Source organism: Balaenoptera physalus, assembly GCF_965194825.1.
Source record: "Balaenoptera physalus genome assembly, chromosome: 7".
NCBI lineage: Eukaryota > Metazoa > Chordata > Mammalia > Artiodactyla > Balaenopteridae > Balaenoptera > Balaenoptera physalus.
Window position 1 is genome coordinate 21,268,316 of NC_138886.1, and position 15,321 is coordinate 21,283,636.

Genomic DNA, 15,321 nt, shown 5'->3' on the forward strand with positions numbered 1-15,321 from the left:
CCTGGCAGAAAATTCAAGCTGGAACTTTCTGGGATTTTTTTTTTTTTTTGATCCAAGGTTGGCTGAATCTGCGAATGTGAAACCCACAGGTATAGAAGGCCAACTGTATAATAAAGGCTCCAATTAAAATTGCTGGGGAAAACATGGACTCTTCAGTAAATGCTTTAAGAGAATAAGCTATTGAGTTGGAAAAACAAAAACAAAGCAAATAATGTAAAATAGATAGCTAGTGGGAAGCAGCTGCAGAGCACAGGGAGATCAGCTCAGTGCTTTGTGTCCACCTAGAAGGGTGGAGTAGGGAGGGTGGGAGGGAGACACAAGCGGGAGGAGATATGGGGATATTATGTATATGTATAGCTGATTCACTTTGTTATAAAGCAGAAACTAACACATCATTGTAAAGCAATTATACTCCAATAAAGATGTTAAAAAACAAAAAAAACAAAAAACAAAGCAAATTTAGATTCCTATTTCATACGACAAGCAAATAACACATTTCCAAATGGATCTATTTTCAAAAAGCTGCTTCCATAAAGAAGACAATTTTCATGATTTTGGGAATAAGGAAAGCCTTTCTCAGTATGATACAACCCAGAGGTGTAAAAAATAGATTAACAAATCAGACATAAACATTCAAAAGTCCTGCACTGAATAAATTTTAAAAGACAATAAATAGTCCTGGAGAAAATATTTATAACAAAGTGACAAAGTCCATATGAAAAGGTTCTCCAAATCAACTGGAAAAGACAGGCCCAGAGTATGACAGGCAATTATTCAAAGAAATACAAATAACAAAAAGCAACAGTAATCAGACATTATAATCAAAATAGGATGTAATTCATTTGTTAGATTGGCAAAAATACAAAAAGGTCCATATCTAAAGACTGTCCTAAGATATGGGGGAACTTGCACTAGTATAGAAAAAAATTTGCAAAGATACACATCACACTGGTTAATAATGACTTCTCTGGGATTTTTAAGTTTTACAATATTAATGTATTATTCTTGCAAATTTTAAAAATCACTAGAACTTTGGGAATGTATATGTAGGAAAAATAAATTAAATGTTCTTTTTATTTGACCCAGGAATTCCTCTTTTAGAAATTTATCCTAAGGATTTAACCAGAGATATGTACAAAAATGTATGCTCAAGGGTGTTCTTCAAGGCAAATTTATAAAAGTGAAAAGCTTGAAACAAACCCAAACCAACAAAAGAATTGTAAAATAGATTTTGGTACAATTGTGCAATGAAAAACCAAGTAGCCATATAATAATCACATTTTCAAAGGCTAAGTATCTTTTAAAAATGTAAAAAACAGTAAATACACTTTGACTACAATTTTTGAAGTACATTTATGCATAAAAAATTCCAAAATAAAACACGAAAACATTAAAATTTGTTATTTATGTGTAGTAAGATTCCTGTGATTTTTATTTCCTATTATATTTATTAGTATTTGCCAAATTATTCACAATGAATATTTATTTATTGCCTTAACATTTTTAAAACATTATAAATTTTAATAAAGAAAATGCTTTTTAAAAAAACAATAGTTCTGGGACTTCCCTGGTGGCGCTGTGGTTAAGAATCCACCTGCCAATGCAGGGGACACGGGTTTGATCTCTGGTCTGGGAAGATCCCACATGCTGCAGAGCAACTAAGCCTGTGTGCCACAACTACTGAGCCCGCGTGCCACAACTACTGAGCCCACATGCCACAACTACTGAAGCCCGCGCGCCTAGAGCCTGTGCTCCGCAACAAGAGAAGCCACCGCAATGAGAAGCCCGCACACCTCAACGAAGATTAGCCCCCGCTCGCCACAACTAGAGAAAGCCCAAACACAACACAGCAACAAAGACCCAATGCAGCCAAAAATAAATAAATAAATTTATTAAAAAAAAGAAAAAGAGTTCAGTCTGAAAATGTCTGCCACCAAATTCAATGTTTTTTTTTAACACATCTTTTCAGATGATGTATCACCAACGTTAAGTATTTAATACATATTAGTCATTTTTGGTCACTTAAAGTCTTCTTAGAAAAGATTATCGTTAATAAATAAAAAATAAATAAAAGTTTTTAAAAAAGGAAAACATTTCTGACTTGTAGGGTGAATATTCCTCAACTTGAATTCTAATATTTTTCCCCTACTGGAAAAATAAAATTTGTTACATTTTAAATGTATAACTTGTAAACACATTTGAAGATGAGCTCCTTGTTTCTAAAGTACTAAAAATACAAACTAAGTTATAACCATTTATAAAGTAGTTTTGATACAATTTAAAGTATTATAATACAAAAATACAGTAATTATTTCTATTTGGAATATTCAGCTTTCTATGGATAAATACTTCGGGAGACTATTCAAAGACATGAAAGAAATTTATTTGCATTTTTGCAAAATAACTGGCTGTGAGAGAGAATGTTATATTTTCTGGGGTTTTAATATACTTTTCTTTATTAAATAACTTTAATGACACAAGGATGTCTGAAGTTAATAATGATAATCACTTTGAACAACCATTCCTATCCTGCTCAAAGAGCATTGTCAAATGTGTTCAATGCAACAAATATCACATGGAGAATTTATCTGACCGAAAAGATCTTCCTAAAAATGTGGAAGTCTGGAACCTGACATCTACTTAGCTTGGTACGACTTTACACAAATGGCTGACAGAGCTCCACAGACGGACAGAAAGACAGAGTTTGCAGTGGAGTCTTCTGCTTCACTAACAGGATTTTTAGGCCTGGGGCTCCAGGAAGCATATGATTAATTAGCTATAAATGCTTTCTGAAAGTGTCTTCCCTACCTATGAGCTGTGTCTGAGCACTCACATGTAGAAATGCTTCTCCTTCCATGATTTCCCCCTCCTCAGTGGTTAGAAGACACCTGACACGGGATGCTTTACTCAGTATGCACTGACTGTATCCTGAGGCTAATGCACTGTGACCAGGACAATTTTTTTTAAAATGTGGTTTAACTTGTCTTTTAAACTGTTTGTTGTAGCTACAAAAATCAGCCAGCTTTGCAGAACCATTTATTAAATGAATGAAGACTGGTCATACCCAAATACAGACAAAATACTGTGATTAAAGCATGCTCTCATTATAGAGACATCACTGATACTCATTAGCTGATTTTATTGTTTTTCTTATTTCTATAAGTTTTAGGCTGTACCAACAAATACTGGAAACAATAGAAAAATCACACTACATTAGAGGCAAACATTATCATACAACAGAATAAGCCACTGGGACATAAAATGAGAATTTTATTTAGAGCACAGGTACACAGACAAATATGAAGCAAAAACATTGAGCTGATAAAGATGAAAACATCTTGGTGTAAAAGATCAGTGAGCAGCAAAATAAAAACGAAACCTATAGTATATTCTTAATAACAAAAAAGTTCTATCATATTATTACAAATATCAACTGGCAGAAGATTAATTAACCAAGAGTATCACAGTCACACATTTTAAATATTAACAGAAATTTCCCTCCATTTCAATTCACCTTTCTCTTCTTTCTTTCATACATTATAATTGTAGCAGCTTAAAAAGAGAATTTTAAAAGTGAGCAAGCACACATACGCTTTTTTCATGTAAATCAGTTAAAAGCTAAGTGGCCAGAAAATATATCAAATTGACTATCAAAAGGGGGGAAAGTAAATCCATCTTCAAAGAACAGTACCATAATTTTTCATAAAATTTTTCTAAGTATCGATTGTGGTGGTTATATTTCTAAACAGATGCCTAGTGTTAAAATATACTGACCAAATTGGTAAATCTACCTTTTTATTCCCAATTAACTTCTACGTGGTAGAATAAAAGGAATTTTAAAATCATTCTTATAAAAAAGATGGAAGAACTTATTTAAGTTGTATACAGCATCAATTCTATGAAATCACCAAAGTTCTTTATTTTAACAGATAAATGAGTCTCTAAATGTGATTGTGTTGAATCCAAAATGCTTCTAGTCATTATCTACCAGTTTTCAGGCCTATGGGGTTACAAGTTACATTTTCGGATTACAACGAAAATGTACAAACTATGAGGCTAATCTGGCAAATCTATGTCTAATTTCAGCAGTGAAAAAAACGTTAAAGTCATGGTGGAAACAAACTCTATAAATTAGAAACCTAATAAATATATATGTTATTATTTGATTAAAAAATTGCCCTAGGCATAAAGGCCTCAGGACAGACATACAAAAAGTACAAAAGACCCAAACAGGGTAAATAAACCCAAGAGCAGGATTCAAATAAATGTGTCCATTACTATCTAATAGAAACTGTTAATCATCATATCAGGACATATCACGCCATAATCTTTGGTGTTCAAAATATAAAAGGAATTGTAAGTACAAAGATCTTGCCTGAAAACTCCCAATGCAGGAACCAAGAAATATTTTAGTGTCACTCTGGAAGCCACTGGACAAGGCGGAACTTCTTTAGAACATACATAATTCAATTTCCTTTTATTGCTTTGTCACCTCCATTGAGGGACAAATGTTTAAAGCATATTCTGGAGAAAACGCTCATAGTTAAAATATGCCTTTCTTTTCCTGTAAGCAAAGACGTGGCAGGGGCCTTGAATTCATTTTAATATTCTTAGAATTAAATCAGCAATTTCAGAAGCAATGTTTCCAAATACAGCATTGGCTGCCACCATATATCTGATAGTCACACAGAAAGCCTCTATGTAACTAAGGAGACTGTCCCTTTATTAAAAGAATCTTATAATTATAAACCCACTGAACAGTCAGAATGAAACCCTGCACTAAGTGAGGAGTTTTGGAATGTTGGAAGGAAGAGCCTGCTTTTCTTAACATTTTATGATATTTCCCTTCCATTTTGAGTATACATGTATAAATAAAGTATAATGATATTTCCCCCATTTAACAAAGTATAGTAGAATTAATCCATTGAAATAATGTTCTCTCTAATGTCAGAGTTTGCTTGGAATTGCTGAGGCAAGCTGGAAATACCAGGAAGCAAACTAAAGACAGGTAGGCATGAAAAAATTCTGATGGTCATAAGGCAACCAAATATGTTAAGTAAGTCTATGCAAATGCTGAATATAAAAGTTAATATTTGGGAACTCTGAGGTTTCCATGGTCTCATAAATAAAATGAAAATACTAAATATTCTTATTAAATGCGATTCAAACAATACGCCTTGATAACCAACAAAGATAATGTATGCGCCTCATAGTCTTCTGTTATTACATTGTTCAACCTAAAATATCTAGATCAAGGGAAATTATGCTGCTACACTGTCATTCTATTGAATTTCTCAAGTATCAGGGGAAAAAAAAAAGATTTAAGGTGGGGAATACTAGGAAAGTTCAGAATTCTTGCTTTCTCTTTTTGCAAATGTTTCCCTTTCAAAGAGTTGGGGAAAGTGCAGAAGGAAAGCTGACCTGGAATTATACATATGAAGCAAGATTTTGAAGTTGGCATCACTTGACAACTATAACATTTCCTTCTGTAGAGGCCACTAAGTGCTGGTTCAAAATATTAAACAGCTAAGTACATACTTTCACAAGTCACACAAATGTTGACCGGCACAGCCTCTTAGCACAGTTTTTCAGTTTAACTACAATAAGTGATAGCAGCAATGGTTAACAATTCCACATAAATACCACAAACACACATATGAAAGAGCACCTGAAACAACATGCAAAATCTCAACAATGACATCACTGAATATACACAATGCATAGAAATTGTAATGGTTTTTGGCAAGATGGTGTTTTTTTTTTGTAACAAATACTTTATAAAACAAAAGTTCTTTTGTTATAAAGGCTATTTAAAAAGTTGTAATATAATGAATTGTAGATATAAAAGTTCAGTTAATCTGAGTGGATTAACACTAAGATGAACCTGCTACTTTATCCAGTATAAATAATCAATTATAAATTAATTTCTAGTGGAAGTATGTAATTTAAGAATCACAGAAAGTAAACAGGCATAAAAATCACTTAAATACAGTATGCACAATTACTGTTAGGATTCTATATTGCTGATTCTTCCTAATTCTACTTACCACAAATAAATAAACTACGCCAAAGCATTTTCAAAGCTCCTTGAAATGAGTGTATGATGGTAAAAATTTCTAATTCCAGTGTAATACAAAGAACATCAGAAGTCTAGTGAAATTCAACACTGAATTCAAAAGACAAATAATTCCACTGTACTTTTTTTTTTTAACATCCTAGAATTTCATCATTTTTCTTCAACTATGATCTGGTAAACATAATTTATAAAATAAAAATTTGTGAGATTTAAAAAATACTTGTTTGAATTCCTTTTTAGAAGAGTAAGCTGGGTAATATAAGAATTTACAAATAGTTTGTATTTCTATGTCTTCCTGCTGTAGGTTTTTCATTAGTTCTCATTTTCTTTCCCCTTCCTATCTCTTAGGAAATTCACTTCAGAAACATCCTAATTACGTTGAGAGAAATTTAATCCTTTTGATTGAAAATGTTCCAAACCTTCAAGATGATTTTTTATACTTTCCATAGACTAAAAAAGGGTATAGTAGACTGCATTCAAAACCAATAATATAGATGCTATGTAGCTGGATATTCAAAAGAATACCACTTTAAATAAAAAGTTACTTTTCAGTTCATAATCTATAACTGGAATTCATATACTTGAAACTGTAGTTTGTTTCCCCTCCAGAAACGAAAACTGAATATAAATGGAGTAGGCTGAGAGCTGTTCCTGAAAATAAAAGGTGATTACAGGTAGAGCTTATCCCATCAAATCTCAAAAGGAGAAGCTGCTAAAAATTAAGGTGTAACATTACACAATGAAAAGAAGTTCACGTGCAAAATAGCCTATTTGGAAACTGGCAGCTTGAATCTATTCCTTAATAGAAACTTGAGTGAGAGCTTAAAACACTATTAAAATTTTCAAAACAAGGATACCCCTTCTTACTCAGTGGGAATGTAGGGTTGTTTTTCCTCCCTAAACCCTAGGACTGGAAATCAAGGTGCCTGGATCCTAGTTCTGGCTCTGATTCTAACAAAGTGTGTGTACCTGGGCATTCATCTAATCTCTCTGGGACGGTTTCTCTCTTCCATAAAAGAAGAGGGATGGATTAGATTAGATGTTTTGAATCTTATTTTCCAGTCTGGCACACATGAAGGATGTGTAATAGAGGTAGTAGGTCATTCAGTCTAGTGAGTCTCAAAGTAGGAAGGTAGGGGCATAGGGAACATGAGAATTCCTGGGGGATCTGTGTTTCAGGATGTGTTCCCGTTGCGATCTCCATCCATCTCTTTGCCCTCCTTGCCCCCTCCCAAGAAGACATGGTGACTCCTATTCTTCACAGCACTGAAAATCACTGGGCTAGATGATCATTTAGGTCTTTTCCAGGTCCAGCCTCTATGATTATAATTCACTCAACAAAGATGATGGTTACTTCAGTACTCTGACCTAATTAATATTCTGATCAAATTAGTACTCTGACCTAATTAAAACTGAGTCTAATTCAACAAAGGCATGGTTTACATAAAAACTCAATTTAAATGTATTAAAATACTTTCTTTTAAAAAATAATGCAATCTTCAGTACCAAATTAGGTCTTCATCTTTGGCAGGCCCAATTAGTCAATTTACAAACAGGATGGAGTATGAGAAATTTTGTTTATCTTTCTTTTCTCTGCTTAGAAAAGTAAAATCAGAGTTGTTGGCAGTTTATCAATATCATCCTCTCTTTTCTGTTTTTATATCAGTAGAAATACACCAACCACCAAAGGATGATATATGCAGTACATTTCTTTACCCCAGTTATGTTCTATGGCAAGGATCTCTTAAAATCATCCTATCTTCATCACTTTGTCTTATGAAAAACTATGTATTCATATCATCTCGGCCGGATCCAATGGGGAGGAGAAGCAATTATTCGAATACCATACATTAAGGGAAAAACAACAAAAAACAATTGAGGATGCCCTTGCCAATGATGTATTTCTTAATAAGTAACTATCTACATCATATCATATGGTAGATTTGTGGAGATATATCTTGTATAAAGGAGTTCTGTTTGAGAAAAATCTTTTCAACTGATTGATACAGAACTTGTTAATTCCTTAGTATTTATTCCTTAGTATTTAGTTATAGTTTTTCATGAATGAACCTTTTAAAAAATACCTTAATGTAATAAATTATCATACACTCCCCTTGATTTTTTCCCCTAGGCTTAGAAATTTATTTCCTTTATCACATGGTAGAGAGTATTTATTTACAGATGTTAAGTATTACAGCTTTGTTTTGGCTAAAGGAATAAAGATCAAAGTGCTCTTTTCCTGTAGATAAAGAAAACCAATCAGAAGAAGGCTGATTGAAATCAGAACTTTTGTCTTTAATTTCTAAAACTGTGGAGATAGTCAAACTAGAAAAAATCTGAATGGTCTTAGTTGATGTCTAATACTGAGAATCATAAAGATAGTATTTTCTCCCAAAAGTTTTCTGTTAAAAACAATCCTGACTGATTAAAAAACAAAATAATAACAAAACCCTCTATTAAATAATTAATTTGCTGGCACCAACTTGTAGAGAAGACCAAACTCCCTGGCAGATTGGCAATCAATATTCATATCTGGTGGATGACAATATCAGCTTCTGGGCTTAAGAGAGGTATTTCCTCTGCCTAGAACCTCCCCCTTCTCTGTCTGAATTATAAGGAACTCTTTTGAAATAGGATTTTTGGTTTATATGGGGTAAAAACAAAGGAGAATCATTTGTTAAAAAAATATAATTAGGGACTTCCCTGCTGGTCCAGTGGTTAAGACTTCATGCTTCCAATGCAGGGGGCGCGGGTTCGATCCCTGGTTGGGGAACTAAGACCCCACATGCCGCGCACCACAGCCAAAAAAAAAAAAATGTGTGTATATATATATATATATATATATATATATATATATATATATATATGTATATGTATATATATATATTTAAAATTATTTGTCCATATACACATTCACTTCTGTGACAAAATTAAGAATTCTTTAAAGAATGACACAAACTTTTGCTCTCACTCATGGCGAAGGGGAAACAAACTTTGCTGAATGTTCCATCTCAAAATAACCACAGTTAGGGGGTCTATATAATTTTATGCTAACAAACATGCTAGGTGATGGCACTGCTCTCAGTCAATTCAGAGTTGAAAGAATATTGATGATTTTATTACACCAGGGATTCCACTTATAATTTATCACTTCAGAGAATCTAAAGAAGCACAGTAAATCACTTTGTGAACAGGCAGCTACAGCAGAAAAGGTTAGTGCTTAATGGTAGCTGGATATAGTTTCAGATCCTGATACCCTTATGTATTAAGTAATGTGGGCAACCTATTTGACTTCTCTGGATTTCCTCATTTATAAAAGAAATAATGATATTTACCCTAACAGGACTATTGTAAGAATTAAGTGAAACAACTTACAAAAGCACTCAGTACCATGGTACATTGTAAGTACTTAATAAGTGACACTCATTGATGACAGTCTGTACATTCTTATGCATGTGTGCATCTATGTGAACACAATGGATGGTGTAGAAATGGCTTTACCTTATTATTGACTTTAAAACAGGGTCTAAAAGATCCTCCACAAAATACTCAAAGCAGTATTATGTATTCTACAGCAATCCAACATATTCAATGGCTAAATAATGGACAAACTGTGTGAGTACAAAATTTGAGAAACTATGCAAAATAGTATTGGCAGAGAGTTTTTTGCTGGGCTCTCAAAAATGAAACCAAACTTTTATTACAGTATCTTTCATAAACTTTTTGAAAGCAGGAACTATTTTATATATCTTTGTACCCCTCTTAGTGTCTAGACACTAGGTGTTCAAATATTTGTTGATAGAACTATAAATTTTCATCTCAGTGAAGTCATCTGATTTCATGGCATCTAGAACCTAAGCCATATGACTTAGACAAATTAATTCGATGAAAGTATCAGCTAACCATGATCTAGTTGAAAAACCAGAGACCTGATCTATACTAGAAAACTTTCAGACTATTCTTTTGTAGATCAGGAAGTGATTTAACATGGGGAAAACTTAACACAGGGAAAACTAACTATAATAAAAATATTTTAAATACCTGATGTATTATAAATCATATTCAGACCACCCCTACTAACCATGATAACAGATGGACTCTTAAGAATAAGCTCTGTTGGATAAACATCCTGACTATCTCTAACCTTTTCAAGTATTATGGTTTTTTTTTTAAAAACTGCTACCATCTATGATTTTCAATAGCCAGTCACTCACATGAATATAGAAGAAAAACAATTATGCAGCTATGTCATCCAAATGCTGACAGATGGGTTTGGCATTTTTGTTATAGACAGTGCAAAACTTCCAGAGTCATGTGAGGGGCACTGTGGAATTTCTTACATGACATCACACTGACCTTAAAGCGTAAACTGCACATACAGTTTTATTGTTTTTGTATGAACCACAGGATTGCCTGGCAAGGCAGCATGTTCAGTTATAGTGAACACCTGCTGGACTGTTGAATTTTTGCTAAAGCACATACACGATTTTGGCATCAACCACTGCCGCAGTATGGATGTAATTTTTTAAAAAGTTAAAATAGCAAATAATAAATATGGTATCTGGCAGTAGTATATCCTCAGTATCGTTTGTACAAAAACACAAAATTTAGAGGTAGTTGCCGATAATTTTTCATAATTTAATTATCCCGAAGAGTTACAATAATTCAGCTAAAATTCTACCAAGCCATTCTTCAGAAAACAGTTTTCTAAATTTAAATGTCACAATGTTCCTATTTGGTTTGAGTTATCAAAGCAAAATATAAATAAATAAAAAATAATTCACATTCTCAATCTGCATTCTTCTAAATGAAACTGCTATAGGATTAAATAAGAGAGAGATTTTCAGTTTAGTACCTCGATATACACAAACAGGAATTCAAAATTTCCTAGTTCTGCTTTCTCAGTGCATACTGACTAACCTTCTTCCCCATGACAAACTTACTTTGCTGTCAAAAACAAATCAAGAGTTTTTAAAAGTATGTCAATGCAAAAACAAAATGCACAATCACATTTTAAATGTTTTACAGAAATCTTTTTTTTTTAAATGAGAGGTAACCTATGTTAAAAAAAAAACAACAACTTATTTTTAAAAAAGAGTTCTCTCACAGTAGGCTGTCATGTGCACTTCTGAGCCCATTACAGGGTAAGGAGAAGAGGAAGGTTTTGTTAAGATAATTGGAAGAATGAGGCTCTGTGGTTCAAAATGACCAGAAGGGGGGGGACGAGGGGACACTGTGTGCCTTCATGAAAGATCACTCAGCCTTCCTTTTAATCAGACAGACTTGAGAGATGGGAAGACACCGTGTCCCCATCTCCAGCTCAAATCACTGGAAACTAATTACGGGTTGGAACTCAGAAAGGTAAATAGAAAAAACTCTGGAGTCAGATGACAGACAGTACCATTTCCTTAGCTATAACCTGCTACATCTTGATCTCAACATAAAATGGAGATAATTAACCTTCTTTTCAAAGTTGTTGAAAGGATTAAAGATCATGTATACAGAAATAAATACGTATGTATTGAAATGTCTGAAGAAATATTTACTAAAATATTAACAGTGGTTATTTTTGGCTGGCAGATTTATGAGTACATATTTTATTTTCTTTATGCTTATCTGGATTTTCTAATTTTCATAAATTAGTATTACTTATATAAGTGGTGCATGTAAGCCACTTAGCACACACAGTGCTGGCACACAGACTGCCTCAAAAATGGTGGCTACCATCATTATTAATACAAAAAAATAAAAGCAAAGTATCTTCTGCTCTTTCTTCTTGTTTCTGGATGCCTCTTTATGGAAGGAAAGTCATGAAATGAAGTAGACTGCATAACACAAAGGCCACAGCAGACTTCCCACTCCTGAGCCAAAGGAAAGGTCACAGCTTAGAGTAATGGGTCTTTATGTGTTTATGACTTAGTGTTGGGAAGAGCTGCCTAGCCATGGGAAAGCTCAGCTAACATGATGATTTAGCAAAGCAAATCAAAATGAAATTTGTCCTGGTCGTACAATAAATTAAAACATAAAATACCACCTACCTTCCTAGCTAATGTGAATTATGAGGATGCTTTGAAGAACAAATACTTCCCAATAGAATGCCCAGATCCAACAAAGTGATTAAGATTTGGATTTTTTTTAATGTGTTAATGATTATACAAGATAGCAACCTAGCTCATCTAAATTATTTTATTATTGAAGTATCTTAACTAATAATTCACCATAGGCTTGAAAATAAAGACCTTGGAAAAACCACCACAGAGAGCTGTTTAACCAAAATTATAATTATTATAATTGCAGGATTATCACACATAAATGCATTTGTATTTACTGTAGAAGAAACTGCACATTTTCAAGAATTCTTTGAATTCAGCTAAATTTGGTAACAAAATGTTGTTACCTAAAATGAGTGTCAATATTCCTTTGATCTCAACTACAGAGTCAAGTAATCCCCTAGGGAAAACAGACTGAAGTTCAATGCTTATAAATAAATAATTCAGGGGATTTGGGCTTTGAAGAGTATGAGGCTTTTGTTGTCTTGACTAGTGCTTCTAGATTTTTAATAAGACTTTTCCATTCTCTACTTTCTCTTTATGTTTGACATACAATCTAATGCTTGGGAACATTTTCAAAGCTTTGGTAGTTTTAAATTTCTTGTAAATCTGATAATCAAACTTCATTTACATTGATTTCTTAGAAAACAACAAAAAAATCCTATCCAGGTTCAAGCACAACAGTAAAAATGAGCTAGTAACAGTCTTTTTTGCCATAATATTGGACTTCGCATATTATTTTAAAATTATATAGCTTCCAAACAGAATGGCACCTTTATTCCCTCCTTCGACCCTCCTCTGCCCCCAAAAGAAGTTAGCTAAACATCTAGATTTTCATAAATTGCAAAAAATGAGGCACAGAAACTAAAATCTAATTATGCTTTAAAAAAAAAAAAGTATGTAAATAATTTGTCTGGCTTATATCAACATTTTCTTACTCTGGATCTGACAGTTGTACGTAAGCAGTAAAGTTAGTGTTGTCTCCTCCTGATTAATGTAGAATTTTAAAAATTAAAAAAATAATGCCATTTATTAAGTAGACTAAAAATGAGAGGTGGGGTGGGAAGGAAAAGCAGGAGTTGAGGACACAAGTGTCTAGGCTGACTTTCAGTTTCCTTTTTGATAATTTTTTTAAAAAACGGAATTCTTTCTCTACTTTGTGTTGCCTGAGAACCACTATGGTTTTGTAAAGTCTATAACAGTAATTATATTTAATCACCACGAGTACATTTGTTTTAAGCCTATGAATACTATGTTAGTAATACTAAACTATCTCCATTGGCTTATTTGTAAAAAGAAAAATATATTATATATTTATATTCTTATAAAGTTAACACTGAGGGCCGAGGAAAGGGAACGAGAAGCAGTGTTTCATCACAGTTCCTCTGGACTCAATAACCAGACTGGGGTCTTGCTCAAGCCACCTGGTCAAGCAGTGTCTGAGGAAGAGTCATAGGAGGCAGAGACGATGAAATTGCCGCTATTGGAGTGCCCGGCCACTGACTGGGCGGCCTGCTGACTCAGATTGTTACAGATAAGCACCAGCTGGTTGCTCTGGGCCTCGGACAAGGTGCTGCAGCTCTGATACACACTGAAGTTGGTTTTCCTGCCAGGGATGTTCCCCTTCTCGCACATGGTCTTCACCATCTTGGCCAGCTTGTTCTTGCCGAGGGCCTGGCAGTTGTACCAATGCAGAGCCGCCAAGTTCACGACTGGCTTAATGGACAAGTAGAACGGGGCATCCTCGTAGCGCATAGCAGGAGGCCGCCGCTGGGCATACTCCTTATAGTCTTGTACGGGGCAGGTCTGTGGAGCATGCTGGGTGGCATACACACGGGAGTCTGTCCCCCCTCTCTTGGTTTTGGCATTTAGGTCACCAGTGTCTTGACCCATCCACTCCAAGTACTCCAGCCCCGTTTCTGTTACCCGGAGCCGAATATCACCCCACTTTAAGGTAGACCCGTGGAAGCCTGTACAGTGCCCAAAAGCTTTTGTGTTGTTGAGCCAGACGAGGTTGAGCAGACCCTCGGGGTTATAGCGGCTTAGCAGTCCCCTTTTCCGCAGAATGAGCTCATCAGCAAAGGTGAGCTTCATGGACTTGTGTGGCTTATTTCCTTTTCCTTTGCAGCGGAGTTCAATTTGCTTCTGTTTCAGGGCCTCTTGGGAGCGCTTGAATTCCTTATCCCTGGTGATACTGTAGCCATACCTGTGTTCTTTTAGGTACCGTTCAAGTCCACACTGGTAATTGGCCAAGCTGTTGGGTTCATACTCGGATCCATCCTTCTGCCTGGCATCCACAAAGAAAGAGGCCAGGTAGGCATCCAACTCCTTGCAAGGGATGACATAAATCTCTCTTGTTTCAGAAGGATACTTGGAGATGAGGAACTCCCGGAAATTGCGGAGCGCGGTCTGCGTGCTCCGGATGGTTTTCTCATTCTGCTCCCTGCTGAGCTCAGCTGCTCTTTCATCCTGGTCTGCAACAAATTGGGGAGGGGAGGGATAAAGAGGGTGTTGATGAGTTCAGACAATGCACTTTCTACTCTGAAATAAAGTTTCCTTTTATAATGAAAAAGAGAAAGAAGGAATCAATTTTATAGAGATCACTAATAAATGTTATTTACATACCTGTTGCATTATAATAGCCAACTTCAGTTTCACAAATGATGTACTAGACAAGAGACGGCCCACTACAATCAAAATGAGCTTCTCATGTCATTGGCACATAGCTTAGTGCACGAAGATTTGTGGAAAGAGTGGGATTAGAGGCAGCCTTCGTTTTAGGAAAAAAGACGAAGTGTGCTATTTACCCTAATGCAGTATGCGAGGGTCCCATCAGAGCAACACACTTATTTTAAATCACTTCATTTGTGAAAACAGAGGTTGTACTGGTTCCATTTATTGAATTAAACAAAAATATTCGAATCTGTTATTTAGCATTATCTCTAGAGATCTATATTTAAAAATTACTAAATAGATCATTTACAGCAGTTAACGAGACACATTCTACAGCAATTCAGGTAAACGTGGTTTATAAATATTCTATATGTAATTGCAGGGCAGTCTGTAATAAATGATAAAAATATTTTGTGTTTTGCAAAATGAAAACAGACTCATAGATACAGAGAACAAATGGGTGGCTGCCAGACAGGAAAAGGGTGGGAAGGTGGGGCAAAATAGGTGAAGGGGATTAAGCGG

At 34.7% G+C, this 15,321-nt stretch overlaps 1 protein-coding gene across 10 annotated transcripts in view; it reads right to left on the bottom strand.

Moving 5' to 3' along the window:
* KIAA1958 overlaps window positions 1–15,321 on the bottom strand; it is a 225,388-nt gene that overhangs the window by 89,607 nt on the left and 120,460 nt on the right. For 4 of the 10 annotated variants that reach the window (XM_082469154.1, XM_082469156.1, XM_082469157.1 and 1 more), the window contains one exon: window positions 12,342–14,600. The exons of 5 other annotated variants lie outside the window; for them this stretch is intronic. In XM_082469154.1, coding sequence (XP_082325280.1) covers window positions 13,555–14,600 — 1,046 coding nt within the window. In that variant the 3' untranslated portion in view covers window positions 12,342–13,554. Of the gene's footprint in view, window positions 1–12,341; window positions 14,601–15,321 lie in introns of those variants that run through there. One more of the 10 variants, XM_082469155.1, reaches the window with a different exon arrangement.